This window comes from Pelodiscus sinensis, chromosome 2, assembly GCF_049634645.1.
Source record: "Pelodiscus sinensis isolate JC-2024 chromosome 2, ASM4963464v1, whole genome shotgun sequence".
NCBI lineage: Eukaryota > Metazoa > Chordata > Testudines > Trionychidae > Pelodiscus > Pelodiscus sinensis.
Genome location: NC_134712.1, coordinates 101,091,716 through 101,111,169, shown reverse-complemented (window position 1 = coordinate 101,111,169; position 19,454 = coordinate 101,091,716). Strand labels below are relative to the sequence as shown.

The window sequence follows — 19,454 nt, the reverse complement described above, 5'->3', positions numbered from 1 at the left end:
GAGCTAAGACCACCAAATTCAGTATACAGCTTCCTCTTATTATAACTTAAAGCAAGGTCAGGGTTTGATTGTGCCAGGAAAATAGGATGTCCCTGGGATGGGACTGTTTCTCATAAAACCAAACAGAAAAAGACACAGAATCACCTGGCAGGTTGAAAGGGGCTGGTTGGGGGCACCCCACCCCGTCACCTGGGACTGCTCCAGAACTAAGCCTCCCATTCCCCACCCCTGAGACACCCTTTAGGAAGGCCAGGGAGGGGCTGAAGCACCCCCCACCCCAGATTCATACAGGGATGTAGCTAGCTGTTCCCCCTTCATCACTGCCAAGGAGCAAGGAGAAAGTCCACAGTTTTCTTCATTCCTCACTCTGGCTGGGGAGATTACAAGCGTTCATAGAGATGAAGAAAAAAATATGCTTGATGAAATCCCATTTTAAAAAATTACTAAAAACAATTACATGGAAAAATTGACAATCCCTTTTTAAGGAAATGCAAAATAAAAATTAACTTCATAAAAATAACACTTGTATATTTGAAAAATACAAGCATATAAATAAAGCATGTACATTTTCCTTTTTTAATTTTTTTAAAACCCACATATTTAGTTGAGTTAAGAACCCAAGCAATGCCAGGTAGATGTGCTCATGACTCTGTATAGTCAAGGTGGAAGACAGCAGTCACTATGGTTGAGAGAGCCCTTATTGTTCCAGGCATTAAACCACTAACTAGTGTGGATCTAGTTATAACAGCGGTTCCCAACCTTTTCCAGATGGGGATCCATTTTGACAATTCAGGAAGACTTGGTGACCCAGGGCAAGTCAAAAAAATGTGTGAATGACTCCTTCAAAGCCACCTGGGGAGACACCTGGCAACCCTTTTGAAATGTAATGGCGACCCATATTTGGGTCCCGGCCCATAGGTTGGGAAATCTTGATCTATAAGATTCCTGTAGAAGACTCAGTCCTTAAACAGCTATTTTGAATGCTGAAACTGACTGGAGTCATTTTACAGACACCTGAGGCAAAAGGCCCTTTTGGACTCTCCTAACATCAGAGGGGCAACTGTGTTAGTCTGTTTCAGCTAAAACAAGAAGGACGTCCTATGGCACCTTAAAGACTAACACATTTATTTAGGCATAAGCTTTCATGGGCTTGTTGTTTCTCCTAATTTTAGCAATTAACCCATAAAAGTGAAAATAATCAACCATTGGTACGTTACAGGTAACCATGCACTTCCAATACAGTAAGGCTTTGTCTACCGTGATACATTTTGTCACCAAAATCTGTGCAGCCCTATATCCTGAGCCCTTCATACACCCCAACCCTGACTCCTGCACCCTTCGCATCCCCAATCCTCTACCCTAACTCCTGCACTCCCCCTCCACATCCCAATCCTCTGTCCTGAACCCCTCATACTCCACCTCACACTGAAATTTTGCAGGCACTGTTGTATCACAACCCATCCTACCATAAGTCTTCCCTGTTGTGATAGTGCCTGTAAGAAATTTAAATTACTTTCACTCCTAGGTTTATGGGGGTAAGGGGAAGAGAGAATATGTGAGAGTGTGTCTCTTTCCCCCTGTGAACCCTAAATCCTTAAAGTTAAGAAGGTAAATAAAAAGACTCCAGCTATGCAGTATTTATGTTTAACAGGGGTTCAGTCAGCTTGATGTTAATTTGAAAGCTGGTTCTGCATAGATCTGATTGCCACTGATCTCACCTGAGTATGAGTAATTGTACCAGCTGTCCCATGTTCAGCACAGAGCAATATGATCACCCTATTTACAGGGCCAGTTCCTTGAGTTATGTGATGAAACTACCACCTTACATTTTAAAATCAGGTACATTTTTAACTGCCCTTATGGCTGCAAAGATAAACTTGAAAAATATGAATGCTACAGGCTCCAAAACCAAAAGGTAATTTTCAAAAGTCCCAATCATGATTTTTGGGGCCTTGTGATTTTTGAACACTTTGTGCCTAATGTTCCCTCTAATCTTTCCCATTCACATGTGGATTTTTTCCATCCATGTGCAGAATAAATGTTATGTATGAATGCACACTACTAGTAGAAACAAACAATCTAGCTGTGGCTGTTCAACTAATCAGCTGCACCACATTTTAATTTTTCCTGAGTAGCTGCACAAGGGCAGGGCTCACACTGTTCTCCAATCTTGCAAACACTTTACACATGCGCTTAACTTGTACTAATGTGAGTAGTTTTATTGAATTTCACCATCAGTAGTAATAGTAATGGTACTAATGCAAAACATATGCATAAATATTTGCAGGATCAAAACCTTAGGCTTGGCACTATTATTATAACCCTATATTATAACTAGTTAATGTACTAGCCGGGGCTGCTAAATTTTCATGGTAATTGTGCCTGTTAGTAGTTTGCTTTATCACTTGTAAAAACATTGCACAGACATAGGTTTACATCCAAATGTCTCCAAATTTGCGAGAGGGAGAAGAAGAGCTAATCTGTCCCTCGCCCCCGGCTTTTGGTTTGCATGCTCCTCTACTGCACTGACTCCCCTGTCCGCAGATCCCCCTCTTGCGAGCGACTTCCCTAAGCCCAACTAGGGATTTCTGCAACAAATCACAGGCCAGAAAGCGCACAACTCTGGAGCTCGGTAGGAGCCTTTCTCCTCGGGAACTGAAAGAGACGAGGCTGGAAGGGGGAGGTTCTGTCGGAGGCGGGGTCTAGTACGTGCCACCTCCTCCCATTGAGTCACGGGCGCGCTGCTGCGAGCTCTGCTGGAGCGATTGTTACAAACAGAAGCCCGGAGAGCGAGCTGGGCGGGCGCTCTGATTCGAGCGTTGGGACAAAGTAAAAGAACCTCCGGCGGCTGAGCGTTCCAAAGAAAGATACATTCCAGGGCCGGAGCAGCGGCAACAACACGCAGCCGGTGGGGGGGAAAACTTTCCCACAGTGGGAGTCAGCGGATCCTGCAGCCCTTGTTGAGCAAGGGCGAAAAGGAGGACGAAGGGGGGGATAAACGGGACCGAGAAGATGAATCGGAGTTTTAATAAATCTCAGACTCTGCGGTATTTCGATTGTAGCGCGGTGGAAGTGAAGAGTAAGGTAAGGAGATTGCGGCAGGACATCGGAACCATCTCGGTGCTTTCCTCCCCCGGGTTTTCTTATAAATGAATGGAAGTCCTCCACTTATCCCCCTCCCCCCTTTGCGATTGAAAATATTCTCCAAGTTGTAGCAAAGGATAGACGTTGTTCCTGGTTGCACGTTTTCAAAAGGCTGATCTGCTTTCGGTATGTAGCTACGATCACATGGCTCAAACTCTCTAGCCCTCATATTTTTTTTCCTCCTGGATTGAGCTGGAAATGTAGGGAAATCCACCCCTATCATCCCTGCGTCCACAAAGAGGAAGGGATCTCCAGACAAGCTGCTGTATGAACTAGAGCACTTACATGAGGGGAACTTCGCCGGGCAAGTTTTGCAGCCAGCGTGAACTCTTTATTTTGGATTGGGTCGCACGTTTCTGGCTCGGTGCGAGTCAGTAACTGCACCCCTCCCCCCAGCTGTGATGGGCTGTTTACACAAAAGCCGAGATTTTTAAACGGGGTGAAAGCCCGTTAGTTCAGTCAGTTTCGGCTTAATGCCGTAGGGACAGGGAGGTGGGGGTGATGCTGTAGCTTTAATACCGATTCGGTTGAAACTTAATCAGTTGCTTCAGTTTGACTCAAGAAAGCCCAGTGTTTGGCAGGGGTTTTTTTTTAAAGAAAAAGATCCATTGTCTCGCTTTATAGACCTTTTCGCAAAGTTTTTACTGTGGAATTTGGTAAAAGTTGCGAAAAGAAAATCTTCTCGCCCCTCCCCCCCTTGAATTAACTCTGAATTCAGTCCCACCTCTTAGTGACTTAAATAGCCTTTGGTCTCAAGTTTTCAGGCTCCTCTACAGATCTCAGCCTGTCAGTGCTGTAATGTTTGTTGCACATCTGTTTAAACTTGTTTGGGTTTTTGTGATCATCTGATTATCTAGTGATTTTTTTTTTCTCTCTGGGAAGAAAGCTCAGCTCCTAAGATTCCTGCTAAAAGGATTTTTTGTCTGGTGAGCCTTCTTTCACAAAGATGAGAACCTGGGCAAGGGCATGCTGATCTGTAACACCTTCTTGGATTAGCTTGGTGTCTTTCTGAAGAGTCCCCTGTGGAATATTGAACTTGAGCTAGCCTGCCTGCCTTGCCTGACCATTAATAGGGTGTGTGCTTGTAATGAAACATAAATTATGTGCATCTTAAGTATATACTGAGAGAAGTGAGACAGAATTCCAAATGCTTCCGGTTCCCATGTGATAGTAAATCAACAGGGCCAAAAAAATCCACTGAAACATGGCCACAGTACTGGGAGTAAGACACCTGGGTTCTATTCCCAGTTTTCTCACTAACATGCTATGTGACTGTTTTTAAAAGTCTCAATGGCTGTGTGTCTTCATTTCATCATCTGTAAAATGGGGATATGTACGCATCCTTGTAAAACACTTACAGATATATTGATTCTATACAAATTATTATGGTTAGAAAATGAATTGTAAATTAGGAGTCCATAGTATGCTAAATTGGAACATTGCAAAGCAGCTGTATCTAGGTTTGAGCTGAATAGCCAACTTTTAAAATCTTGTTTTCAAGTGTCTGTATTTTTGTCAAACAACCCTTTCTGGTTGAAATGTCCATTATTTAGTCTCAGCAAGAAGAGGTGAGTTTGTTTCTTTTCAAAACTTGATCAAAATCTAGCCACTAATGAATGGAAAATGTCTAGTACTTAAATATTGAACAATTTTATATATATTTTAAAACTTAGTCTGGTTTTAAAAATTCATACGATGTATCTAGTTAGTCCTCAATGACTAGTCACTTACGCAAGTCTGGAAAAAAAACAAGGAATAAAATTAGAGCTTTGTAAAACTTCATGCACCATTCCAGGTTAACTGAAAACTCTGATACCAGGTTTACTACCATCTTAAACTGTCTGTGTCCTGGTGCCTCCACCTACCACAGTTGTTAATGGTACAGCTTGGTTCAGTTGGGACAGCACACACTGCTGCCCTTGAGAATGGTTAGGGCTGGGTTGAGCTGAAAATCTGCCTTAATTTCTGGGGTATTTGGAAGTGACATCTCACATGCAAGTTTAGAACACTTTATTTTCTACCCTCCAGTTTGTATGGTAGAATCCAAACCGTGTCAGCAACAAGCTTGGAAAACTGTTGTCTATTTCTCTACGCTGGTAGTCTGTTTCAAGTTGTTTTTGCTCTGAAAGCATAATGCATTCAGAAGTTCTGTGCCCACCCAGCCTACCTCAAGAAACCCTCCAGATCCTGCCTGAATGTTTAATTACCAGTCATTTATTCAGTGCACTTGACCTGCATTTTCAAACCAAAACTTTTACTTGTTATCCAATCTGCAGATGTTAGATGGGTTTAAGTTAATACTCTGATGCAATATTCAGTAAACCAGTTTTCTATGTTTATTTTCTGTGGCTGATTTAAAAAAAATAACTCACAGCTGGTGAGCACCTGACAACCTCCTTCTCATTTGAAGAATCCCTCCAGTTTTATCCAACCAGGCCACCTCACACTTACCTGTGTGATTTCATGACTGTAGATTTCCAGAGAGGGGGGCAGATATAGTGAGAACATTTGTGTGGGAGGAACAGTTTTCTGGAAGAGCTTTAGTATTGGGGATGGGGGAGGGGGATGTGTCTCAACTGATGTCAGACATAGTATTTAAGCCAAGGAAATGAAATGCAGAAAACCACATTACTTCATTCTTAAGGTAAATCTTTAAATGTCAGGAAAACTTAGGGAAAAAACCCACACCCAACCCCAATGTACGTACACATCCATAAGTGACCCAGAACACCACACATGCAATGCACCTGTGTTAATATTCTAATAGAAACATTAATTCTTGATTTCCCTAACTTTTGTATGTTTCAGTTGTCAAAGTTAATGTTGTATTAGCCTATTATCCATTGTTTGTAGTAACACTGAGTGTTAATTATGTAGCAAGTTATTGTGATTAGTTGCTGTAGTGAGGTCACTGTTGAAATAACAGGTTCCTTTTATATTCTTTACAAAGCTGTTAGGTATATTAGAATGAGGTAGTTAACTCTCATACCTCAGGGGGTAAGTTGATCACTGAGGGTCAGGAAGAAACTCTTTCCCAATATATTGTGCATACCAGGTGAGGTGTATTACATGTTTGCAGACTTTTCTATCTTTCAGTGAATCATCTATGATCCACAGTTGTTGGAGATGGAATACCAAGCCAGGTTGGTTTGTCCTGGTATGACTGTTCCTTTGACCTGCCTGAAAATACCAACTATTTTCCATTTTGGTTTGGATGGGTTCTTATGGCTAAAAAAGACAACTTAGCTATAGTCTAGTCAATGCAACTGCCCCTGGCAGCTGTGCAGAGCCAGCCTTTTAAATACTTGGAATCTAGTTACCTTTATGTTGTAAGAGTAAAGCCTGTCAAAACCTGCCTGAGAACTAGAAAGTTGACTATGAGAATTCATGTTGTCTCAGCTATCTTTTAATGCTCTGGCCTGTCAGAGAGAGTCAGATGGGTGCAGTACAGTATCTTGAACCAGTGTGTAATTGGCTTTGGATCCAGGAGTCCACCTCACCTCCCCATTTTGCTTCTCTTCTCCATTAAAAGAGATGCCCACCTTTCCAAAATCTGCCACCAGGAGAAGTAAGTGCCTTTATGGAAGTTCTTGCAACCACTTTCTTTCACTTTACTGAACAAGATTTATAAGAGCTCCAAAAAATTGCCATGGGACCCCTGACAACTTGAATTATGCTTCTTCTAGAGCCATCTCCTCTTACCCTGAAACAGATAATCATCTGTTTACATGAACAGCCAGCAACATAGTATATTGCATCCTTCGTGATTCAGATTTACTCCCAATGAAAACTAAGGGCAGAATTGCTGCAGACTAGTTAAGACTCATCTAAACCTGAATCTGGCATTAAACTTGGCACGGAAGGCGGCAGAAAAGGAGGCAAGACTCCTGTGACAGCAGAGTTGAGTGGGTTCCAGATGCTTGCACTGACTTGCTGCGTATTCTTGAGTCTTATGTAGCATGCTCAACCCTTTTCTCACTACAATGAATGAGAATCTTTCTATTGACTTTAATGAGGGTTGGACTGAACCCTTAATCTCTGTTTTCCATGTCTTATTTTAACCACTTTGTGATCATTAGTACAAAGATGCTGTATGTATAAAGTAGTATTGAGCAACGTGCATTTTTGATGATTGCCCTCTGTGGGAACAATCTTTAGTCCCACTTCACAATCTTATGTATATTCCCTGAGACTAAGGCCTTGTCTATGCTTACCAGAAGATTGGTGCTGAGGGGATTGATTCCCTGGGGTTGATTTAGCAGGACTTGTGAAGAACCACTAAATTGACTGCTGATTGTGCTCTTGTCAACTCTAGCCCTTCACTAGAGTGAGAAGAGTAAGGGGAGTTGACAGGAGAGTTTCTCCCATTGACACCTCCCGCCCCTGTGGTGGAGATGAAGACTTCAATAACTCAAACTTAGATACGTTGACTCCAGCTATGCTATTCACGTAGCTGGAGTTGCATACCTTAGATTGACATTGTATCCTATTGCGGACCTGGCCTCTGATCAGATTCTTAGATACTATTCCTGCCTTATCAAAACCAGAAATGAGTGATATAAAAAAGTAGACCCATGTGTTTCCCCCCCCCCCCCCAATGTTGGCAACATCTAAGCTTCTTGGGAAATGTAAGAGGTCAGATTTTCAGCTGGTGTAACTCATCTTAGCTCCTTTCACTTCAGTAGAGCTATGCTGACTTACACCATCCAAGAATTTGACCCTATAGGATTTTTCAGCAATTGCTATTTGATTCCTTAAATATCCTATGTTTTACCTCTCCACTGGTAATATTTAAAGCAATTAATTCTCTACTAAAAGCCCTTTACAAAATGAATGACTTTGTGTTTGCTGTGAAGTACTTCTATAACAAGTCAGAAATGATTTCCTAGGGGAAGTAGCTTTCCATAATGTGGTGATCTGATCTCTTCTCAAAGACTAAATAAGGCAAAACAACAAATAAATTGCTTTTTATATGCTTGCATCCTCAGATGAAGTTGATCACTGAAATCTTTAATTTTGCCTCTCTTCCTTATTCTCCTCCACCGCCCCTTAAACTAACAAGGACTTTATATCCTGTTGCAGGATGAGATACTGGGGGAAGGAAAACCAGTTGAGGAGCCTGTTAATACCTTCCCACAGTTAGATGTTGAAATATGATTACATTTTGACCCTTTTTGCTTTTCTATGGCTTTCTCTAGACTAAAAATCAAAATACCCCATGACTATTGAGACAGATAATACATCTGTATCTCAAGATAAACTTTTGAGATCCAGAGTTAGGCAGGGATTTCAAAGTCATAATCAGAAGCAATCTTGCTAGATCATAACTATTGTCTTCTCTTGCGTCTAGTATTCTGTATCCACTCTGTCAAGTTGGTGGTAAGCAGAGTGTATGTTTCCCTTTGAAGACTCTTGTCTCAGATTACTGGCTTCTGGAAACAATTTTAAAAGGACTCTCTTCCCCTCCTCCTCCTCCTCCTTCTCCTTCTCCTCCCCCCCCCCCCCCCCCCCATTCCCCCGTACCTCTTACCTAAGCTTTAAAAACTCCAAGTTGCTGGTAAACATAAACCTTATTCTTACTGCATTTCCTCTCCATTCAGGGTTTAAAATACCCCAAGAATTAGACCTATTATCTTATTCTTCTGTGAAACCCCGTGCATTACTATGATCTAGAAACAAAACAAACTTTTTGAGAACATTCAGTACATCCTTCATGAGATACTCATTCATTATTACCACCTGAAGAGTGAAAACTAGAGATTTCTTAAAATTGTTTTTTTAACTGAGAAAAGGAAAAATTAGAATTTTCTTAAAATAATGTTTATGATTTTTCAAATGCAGAGCTAAGTGGAAGGATTTGTATTGAGAACACAAGTATTGCTTTCTTCTCCAATCAGCTGAATATTCTGGAATATTGTAAGGTGTTTTGTTTTTGTGGTTTTTTTTAAGTCCTTATAGATACCTAGAAGAAGATACTTGACTCAGTTGTCACTCTTGAAGGTTCTATTTAAGATTTATAAGACGTTCAAGTTTGTCTTTTGTCACATTCTTTTGAAGAGAGGCAGAGGTGTGTATCCTATTCACACACCAAGGCTATGGTATACTAGAAAGCTTACAGCTTCACTGATGCCAGCTCCACCACTGCGAACTCTCTAGTATAGTCACTCTATTGTCAGCTTAATTAATCCACCCCCAATGAGTGGCATTTCCTCACTTGACATAGTCTACCAGTGAGTAGCTCTCCCTTGACATAGTAGAGTCTACACTATCACTTAGTCGACATCAGTTACATCATTCAGGGGGCAGCTAATTCACACTCCTACACAACATAATTCATATCTATTTGAGTTGTAATGGAGCTATAGTGTTACCTTATTTCCTCATAGCCTTACCTTACTTCCTCACGACTAAAGGTACAAGCAGAAAAGTAATTGGAGAAGGATCTTCAGTCGTCTTAGAATGGATATAGATCGATTGATACATATTTTTTTAATTGACTGTGAAAGAAAAACATCTTCAGAAGATGCTTAAATCCTCTTATCAGAAAATGAGATTATTCTTTTCATTATGGCTTGGGATGCGATAACACCCTCTGCCCTCTTCACCTGATTGCAGTACTGTGCAGATGATGACCTTACATGATGTATAGTTACAGGTTAATGATAATATTACTACAGGCAATCCTAACACTTAAATAGTTTTGTTTGTTACATCTGCTATTCCATTTAATCCAAATTCAGTATTCAGTTACTCAGTGTTCTATCAAACATAGTAATTAGCTTATTAATATGCTTCTAATATTGGCATTCTGATGTCTTGTGCCAAAAAAAAAAGCTCATGATACAGTCAATCCTGATACTGAGCACAGTTCTTTAGATACAGTGCTCTTCTCATGCACAATGGACATTGTGGATTAAAGAGCATGTTTTGGATCTCTGACATGTAAGAAATCATCCTCCAGCAATTGTGCCCTATTAAAAACAATTGCTAGGGTGGAGAAATACTCAGCTTGTGGTTTGTCCTCCTAACATTGTTGCTTATTAAGGGGACGAGTGCCTGTGCAACAGATGCTCAATTACAAAAAAAGGCGCTTATCCCCCCAAAAATCAACATTGCTCCTGTACAAAGAGCTTAGGAAATGAAATATGTGCCCAGGTAAGCATTTTACAATTAAATACACTTTTTACAATTATAGATGTATGATCTTATAATCTGTAACATTGCACTAAAAATAAATTTGCTTTTACCAGTCACCTTTACAAGGAGTAAAAAACTTAAGAGGACTGACCTTGCTCCCTTGTGACATTCTGAAGTCAATTCTCAGTAGCCTGATTGGTTGTACCCTTATTATGGATTAAATAGGCACTGACTTCTAGTTTTCCCATGGGGAAAGGTGTGCTCCACCCCTCTCTGAGGTCCAACCGGCTCTCTGCCCTTCCCAAAACTCTCCCTGAGCTATTGATCAGCTGTTTGGCAGTGTCCCTGATTAGCTCATCGAGGGTGGCATTAAATAGCTATGGCTGGTGGTTGCTGAGCACCCACTATTCTTTTTCTGAAGCTTTAGGGGGTAGCCGAGTTAGTCTATCTGCATGTTTTGTTAAGTCTATAAAGTGCTACCAGACTATTTGTTGTTTTTTCAGTTTATTCTTTTCCTGTGGGTGCTCAGCCTACACTAGATTATAATGTCCTTCTGCAGTTGAGAGGTCCTTGTAAATCCTCTTCTTATAAAGACCAAGATTTCCATTTTAAAATCAATATTCAGGTACACTACAGAAGACGTGATGCTTTAAATCTCCAGGATGTTGCCACAGATTTCATGCCGTTTCCAAATTCTTCCTGAAGTTGGATTGGATCTCTGGTAACGAGTCAAATAAAAAAAAAACTGTCTCAAATAGTGTGATAAAACTGCGTTTAAATAAACTTCTTGTTCTGAACTTCAAAACAGAATCCAAATCAAATGTAGTACAGACTTGGAGAAAACCACAATGTCTTGCTGCCATCTTAAGACAAGATGCCAAAGCAAGATTGACTTCAGTCATTCTGGACTAGCTGTATTTTAATTATGGATTTCCACAAAATCCGGTTGCCAAGTCAAAAAAAGAACTTGGCATGTAAAGATTCATCTTTCATGTGAGCTGAAAGAGAAGTTATGTAATTGGTTCAGTCGGCTTGTTCTCTCTCCCTCTTCCCCGAAAGAAGGGGGGGGGGGGGAAACGTGAGCACTTCAGAACAGGTATTCCCTTGTTGTGTATTATACAGCATCTCTGTGCCAAACAAATAGGGTAATGTCTTCATTGTTTTGTTGTAAGCATTCATTCTGATCCTGGGAAGGCTCCTTTAAGTAGTCACACATGTGAAATGTCTGCATTAACCAGTCTGTTGTTAGGTTTGGTATTCTTGGCACAGTCTAGGGATAGTTGAACTAAATGGAGAATGTCAATGGACAAAAGATTCTGCTTAACAAATGATAAATACACGTGTGACATGTCTTTCCCTCCATGAGACCTATGTTTGACAGATTTACTTGACCATGATAGGAGAGAGAAGAAATTGTATCTTTTCTCTTTCCACCTTCCCATTAATTTACCCACAAGGCACTATGTGGAAAACTGAGGCATTCAAGCTGTCAAACCCTTCCTACTCTGAAAGAATTGTTAAGATTCCACCTTCCTCACCTGTACAAGATCTGTGGCTGGGGGTTGGGACAGCACAGAATACAGTGATTATTGTAATTGGTCATGATTGGCTCCTGTAACTAGTGGTAGGCAGTGTGCTGTTCCAGCCCAGTTGGCCCCACCCCACTGTAAGCTGGGGACACTCCAGCCCAGCTGGGCCGACCCTCCGCACAGTGTGGTGGGCCCGGCCTGGCTGGAGCAGCCCCCTCTGCCCATGGTGGCCCAGCCTGGCTGGAGCAGCCCCCTGCCCACAGGATTACATTTAAGCAGTTAACTGATTAAAAGGGATTTTACATCCCTACCTGGAAGCTGGCTACATCATGCACAGATGAATTGTCCGTGCAGCAGCATTTATTACACCACAGAAACCCCTGGGCTCTGTAACACTATTCTCTGGGAGCACTTGGGAGCCAGTGCCTGCAAGTAATGCACATGAGGCAATCTGCTCTGGGTGGCCCTGTCCCAGGATGCGTGATGGAGTGCCTGTCCTATTGTAAACAGTTTGTCTAAACAGGGTCCTGACTGCCCTGGAAATTACATACTGAAAATCTGGTTGTCGCAAGATGGCCATGTGCCAGCCTGTTTCTGATGTGGTTACAATGTTAAATACAGTTTCTGCAAATGTTGCCAGATGACTATTGTCTAGAACAGTGGTTCTCAATCTGAGGTATAGGTACCCTTGGGTACATCCAGGGGGTATGTCCACTCATATAGGTATTTGCCGGGTTGTACAACAGGTTACAAAAAGAGCACTAGCAAAATCAGTACAAACTGCAATCTCATATACACAATAACTTGTTTATCCTGATCTTTATATTAGATCTGAGTTTTCTCAGTGGGGGGGGGGGGGGGTTGTGATTTATTTTATAATAATGAGTAAGGAAGCAATTTTTCAGTTCACTGTGGCACTTCTGTGTGTTGTCTGATTTTTGTAAGCAAGTAGTTTAAGTGAGGCAAAAATTGGGGAAGGGGATGCAAGACAAATTGGGTCTTCTGAGTGCAGAACAACAGTCTGGAAAGTTTGAGAACCACTGGTCTAGAAGTCTAAACCTACTAGGATCTATCTAGGGCCCAATCTGGTAACCTTTTGTACATGACTCCCTCGTGCATCACTGTCACAAACCTCTTTATTGAGGACACTCAGCAGAGGGACCCTTTAAGAAGGCTCCTGAAAACTAATACTGAGAACTTGCTTACAGCTTAAACAGAATTGAATTTCTGTAATCTTCAGTTAAAGCTGCTACTGAAACTGGTGGACAATTTGTCTGACAGTGACTTCAGTGGTGGTGTAGCCAGGGTACTAGACAGACAAGGTGGTAAGGTTATATTTTCTATTGAGTCAACTTCTTTTGGTGACAGACAAGCTTTCAAGCTACACAGGGCTCTCCTTCAGCATAGGCCCCCACCCCAAAATAATTTGTTTCCTGCACACAGTTAACACTCAGTGGTCCTTGTAATTCCTCTTTTACAGACTTGCCCTTTCTGTCTGTCTAACCTGTGGTTAAAAAAACACAATGTAAATTCTGCCCTAGGAATTAAGGACAAAAAGGACCTTCCATGCTCCCTGCTAATGTTCTGTGTCTTTTTTTTTATTTGTGTGGAATAAATTGTTATATGCACGGAGATGTGCAGTTGTGCACCATTGGTAGAAGCACATAATGCTGGTTGTGGGCACTCATCTAATCAGCTGCGCAGCATATGAATCTCTCCTGGGTGGCCACTCAAGTGCTCAAGCATACATGGAATTGTGCTCCCTACCACTGACTGAATGCAATATAGGGTTAAACCTGATTCCAGTATAATTTTTTCAGACTCACTCACAGACTCAAGGGAAGGCAGGTGTGGCACTTAAATCCCACAGCCATCCTGCCTGAGGGCATCTCTCCTGTTTCCACCCTGCACAGTTGTTCTCAATTACCAGTCAGGTTTGGTCAGATGTGAGCCTCAAATGACTGGCAGTTGTTTGCGCTATAAACATTGAATTAAAAAGGGAAGGCTGTGGTGCAGTATAAGAGAGGGTTTAATTGAATTTGTAATCAGTTAAGGTGTGTTTTCATGGCCAGCTTAACTCAGGATCTTGCCTGGGTTTTAGCACAAATCTCCCTACCATTCACATAGAAAAACCTCTTGTCCAGGTTTGAAGATGCTTTAAGTTGAGCTAGCTGAGAGAGTTGGGGGACTGGAATGGATTACAATCCAAGCTTCACTTTGGGTTGGGTCAGTTCCCACACAGTTAGCAGTGAAGTTGCAGACTCTTCCAGTGCCTTCCCACAATTCCCCTCTCTCCTAAGAACAGACAAGTTCCCTCAATTGATTGGGAAAGAATCCTAGAATGTCTCAGCGCAAAGAACCGTGGACTATGCACCCAGATTCACCTACAAGAGTGCAGAACTAATGACACAGCATCAAGGGAAGGGTTTTGCAGTGGCAACCTTCATGCCTGGGCTAAGCTAATTCCAGTGTTCAGACCTGGGTTAGCTGTGCTGAGAAGACACATTTCCCCACTGGCATGGCTGGCTGTAAAGATTGCTTCTACCCACACTAGGGCTGTAACAAGTAGTCGGGTACTTGACTACTTGCTTCCCTTCCTCTTGCTGCCTCTATATCAGAGGCAGCAAAGAGAGAACAGGTGCTGGGGGGAGCTGACTGAAAAGCCAGTTCCCATAGCACTCTTTCCATGGGTGCTGCCTGCTCCTCCCCCTCCCTGCACACTGCGGCTGGCTGCATACAGGGGCTGCTGCTGGAGTAGCCTCTGCCTGTGGCTAGCCCAGGATGCTGTGACTACACAATTAGCCAATCTCCTCCTCTACCCCGTTAATATTCCTAATCCCCACACTGTGTTGTTCCATCTCTTGTTAGTAAATGTCACCTGTGTTGCTCCTGCTTGTGGCCTAAGGTACTTTGGTAGTCTTCCTGTGGTTAGTTTGGTGCGCTGGCTTTTTGTTTTCAGCATTGGTGTGACAAAAGACTACCCATGCATGTGTGAGCTGTCTGTGTAGCAGGATTTCTGGAGGTATTGCTTCTTGCACCAGGTTGTATGTGTCTCTAGGCTGCTCTGTTCCGTGCTGAAGTAGTAGGGCACAGCTGTTAAGCCCAGTGCGCCTGTTTGTTTCAGTGTTTTCTGTGGGAGGGATAGCTCAGTGGTTTGAGCATTGGCCTGCTTAACCCAGGGTTGTGAGTTCAATCCTTGAGAAGGCCATTTAGGGATCTGGGGAAAAAATCTGTCAGGGATGGTACTTGGTCCTGCTGTGAAGGCAGGGGATTGGACTGGATGATCCAAGGCTCCTTCTAGTTTTAGGAGATAGGCATCTCCATTCATTTCAGTTCAGTCACATGAGAGACAGAGGTGCTGCTATGAGAACACAACTCAGATGATATTTGTCAATTGGTTACAGAAGCTAAGTTGAACTTTAGTGTGAATAGGGCCTACCATCCACCTTTAATGCAACAAACAGAACTGTTAGCAAAATTCAAGGCTTTCATTTAGCAAAATTCAAGGCTTTCATTTAGTCTATTGCTAATTATTATTATTGGGCCTAAAAGTCAGTCATGGATCAGAGCTCTGTTGTGCTAGACACTGTATACACACAACAGAAATACAGTGGATGCTTAAAAGCTGGCTCCTGGTGAGCCACCTGATGCCCCATGTTAACTGCTGAAATTTTCAGCAGTTACACATTTAATTAAGTAAATGCATTTTAACATCCCTGCTGTGCACTAATCCATGCTGCATCCCAAAGTATAAGCTACGAGTGGACTGCTTGAGCTAAAGAATTAGTTCTACCTTAGCATGGCAGGTGACCGTTAGCAATGAAGCAGCCTTTTACAAATTCATAGCAAGGAACATAGTTTAAAAAAATAACCCTTTCCCCTGGTTATCGACTATTCAACTAGCCAATGGAAAATCCATCGACTAGTTGATTCAACTAAATTTAACATCTCTAATCTACGGGCTGGTTCATTACTGTTGGTAAAGTGAAGTTCCGCAGATTTAAAACTGAACTCAGGATTAATTTCTGATATATGCGCAAGAGTGGGACTTTCAAGAATGCTCGGTGATGGCCAGATTCTGCTCCCATTAAGGTCAATGGGAGCAGACGCCTACTGAAGTCCACAATAAAACTCCTGTTGACTTCAATGGAACAGAATTAGGCCATCACACTAAGCAATAGCTTGTTGTCTGTGCAGCATTAACTGAAGCACAGGTGGTTTTTCTTTCTGTATCTGAGATGCTGCTTCCTGAGAAGTAGGTGGTTAATGTAATTTATGTTTATTGCTAAATGTTGGTCTTTGAAGAGGTTTCAGGGGGTAGCCGAGTTAGTCTGTGCAGGATAAACTTAAAAAAACAACAAATGGTCTGGTAGCACTTTATAGACTAACAAAACATGTAGATGATATCATGGAACTACGATCATCTGAAGAAGTGGGCTGTGCCCACGAAAGCTCATGATACCGCCTACATGTTTTGTTAGTCTATAAAGTGCTACCAGACCATTTGTTGTTTTTGAAGAGGTTGTAAGTCTCATCCTAGAGAATTGTCCAATCTTACAGCTAGCAAAAGTCAGGCAGGGAAAGACTTGGTTTCATTTTTTTCACTCGCCCATAAAAGTTTGAATTGGACATTTTAAACTAATATATGTGTGTGTTGGGTGGGGGGAGGTTAATTCTGTAGCATATGGTGCTTATAGTGAGAAATAGCTTATGATTGGGTAAAGTAGCTGTGAGTCAAACACAGCTTTCATTGCTCTGTCCATAAACTGCACACACATGTTTAGAGCTCTTGGCCTTTTCCTCTTTGGTGGTTATTTTATTGTTCTTGGCATTCCCGTATTATGGAAATGAACCAGAGTTCCTGTGTAGTTTGGGTACTTTTTGCTGTTTGTAATTGCAAATAGACGAATGGCTGGCTGACATTTAGAAGGGTCTTAGGACAGGACACATTGTTTGAAAAGCAAACATTTGCAAATTTTTCTGTTTTGTTAGTCATTGGTAGCCCTGTCAGACTAAATTATCTTTAATCCCCTTTGTTCCTCCTCCCACTTCAACTTCTGCAATATCAGTTGGAATATTTACATTAGGTAAGTAGGTCAAAGTAGATTACTGTAATTCATTGTTCAATAAACTAACAATTCTAATAAGTAATTAGTTTTCTCTAACAAAGGATTGTTCTGGTGGTGGAGTTTCTTTTCTAGTTTCTTTGTCTGATGTGCTAACTATAAGATGTGTTTTTATCTTAGAAAAGCGCATAGTTTGAGGTAACAATCTTTAAAGGCAGTTAGAATTTGAGCTCCTGGAAGATATCTTTCCCCAGGCTTCTGGAAAAAGTCTTCACGTTTGAATACAATGAAGTATTCAGTCTCCAAGTTATGCAGTGCTGTGAAATCTATTATTATGGTGATACTGTTTATCAGTTTCATTAGGGAGAATAAATAGTCTATCATTTGCAGAAGCTTTTTTTTCTCTGAAAGGAACCAATTAGCAATAGTGCTGCAATCTCTGTATAGTTTAGTATAATGCCACCAACCGTTAAAAACAAAACAAAAAAAATGTAATCCCCCCCCCCCCTTTCATTACTTCTTAAAATCTGTGTTGTTTCTCCCAAGCAGCTTCCTTTCTCTTATTCCTTCCTTCCATGTCCCTTAGACTTACTGCTGTGTGGTTGTAGCCATGTGGATCCAGGGCATGAAAGAGAAAAGATGGGTGAGGCAGTGTCTTTTGATGGTCCAACTTCAGTTGGTGTGAGAGACCAGCTTTGGAGCTACACTGAGCTGCCTGAAGCAGAGCTCTTTGTACTTTGGAAACTTGTCTCTTTGATCAACAGAAGTTGGTCCAATAAAAATATTACCTCACCCAGCTTGTTTCTCACATGCTTATGTCTGTAGTTCTGTCACTACCTCATGTGAGTAATCTTATTGACTTCAGTGGGACCCAGTCACCTTATGGCCCTTGATTCTGCATTTATGTCCTTGATAGTTGACATTTCTGTCTGCTTGATGTTCCATTGGACTCAGTGGAACGCTCTGTGCACATAAAGATCTACATACTTGGATTAGCTGGTAGGATTGTGACCTTAGATTGCAATCTGTTCAGGGTAGGAAATGCATGTTTATGTTTAGCACCATCAATTCACATGATGGATAAATTGGCATTTAATCAACATTATGTACTACTATGTTGCTATTTTTAGATTAAAATAATCCTGAAGTTGGGAAATAGAGGGTGTGGCCAACTCTAACTGCAATCTGAAAATGTTTAGTCTTGGATCTTGTCACTTGGGTTTAACGAGCCAGTACTCAGTTACATGCCACCAGTTTAAGTGGAATAGCTCTCTAAATCTAGAGGGAAAGAATTTGCAGTCCAATTTTTTACACTTAAAACACTGCTATGTACTCATTTGTGTTAACCTGCATTTTAAACTATGTCAGTGGAAGTAATATCACATAAACTAGGAAAGTTTGAAGAGCAGTTTTGACTCCATTGAAATTGGGTCTACTTTGTTCTGGCTTTTGTGCCTTTGGGTGGGTAGTCTGAATTGAAATCTAAACTAGATCCAGTTGTTTATATTATAAACAAGCTGCTTTATTGTATTTGGACTAAATAAGCATTTAAATTAGCATCATCACTGTGATCAAAGGGCAGGATTTTTCAAAAGCGCTGCTTTTACATAATTTAGGAGCATGATCCCAACCAAAATTAAAAATTTCCTGTTTTAAGATGAACAATAACACTTCATACCTGCATTCATATTATCATTGGGCTGTGTTAGCAATAGATCAAAGAGGTTTGGGGTGGAGTGACTTCCACAGAGTAAGTCTTAACCAGGAACTTTATTTAATTAAAAAGACTTATTAGATTTTGAAGAACAAATTGTGTGGTGGGGGAGGACCCTTAAATGGCTGGCTCTTTTTTGAGCCTGCACTGATGACTATGATTGAATCTGGTTTATGATAATACACCAGGTTGAACTCTGTACTCTGGCACCCTGGGCACCTAACTGGTGCCAAACCAGAGAATTTGCAGAACCACAGGTAGTCAATATAGTCTAGCAGCATTACCCACACTTCCACTGCTTACTGGGGTCTTAGAAGACATGTAGGGGCAAATTAGAGCTAAATAAGAGCACAGAACACTGAGCTCCAGGTCTGGTGGCTGTAAACGAATTTTATGGTAGTATGGGAAACTTTGCCACACACATGACAAGTGGATATCTGGCTAACTAATATCATGCCAGACCATGGATATTGCTGGACTAGAGAGGTTCAACCTGTAGTCAAAAAGAAGCTTGACTGAAAAACCTTGACCTATTTAAGATGGGCCTGAGTTTGAGTACAGATTAAAACTTTCCCCAAAGTTCAGGATTGAGGCTCTCTTGAATACCTACAGAACTGACATGGGCAGATGCTTTTTTTTATAGTGTCTGTTTACCATATTCCTAAAGTCTGGAGCTACACTTTCACTTTTTTTGAAACTGATATATAGTTGAACTGTGCCATTTTGGTAAAGCCAAAATGTTTGAAGGAGATATGTCGATTTCAGTAACGTTTTGGAAGGCAGTAGGAAGGAAGGGCTCTTATGCCTTCTCTCGTGTCGTGTATTGAATAGGGCACTGGCCTGGGATATTAGGCGATCAGGCTC

At 41.4% G+C, this 19,454-nt stretch overlaps 1 protein-coding gene across 1 annotated transcript in view; it reads left to right on the top strand.

The window, feature by feature from the left end:
* Positions 1 to 2,727: 2,727 nt before the first annotated feature.
* PARD6G (par-6 family cell polarity regulator gamma) overlaps positions 2,728 to 19,454 on the top strand; it is a 97,707-nt gene continuing 80,980 nt past the window's right edge. The window contains exon 1 of the mRNA XM_006134004.3: positions 2,728 to 3,084. Within this exon, the coding sequence (XP_006134066.1) occupies positions 3,013 to 3,084 (72 nt within the window). The 5' untranslated portion in view covers positions 2,728 to 3,012. The remainder of the gene's footprint in view (positions 3,085 to 19,454) is intronic.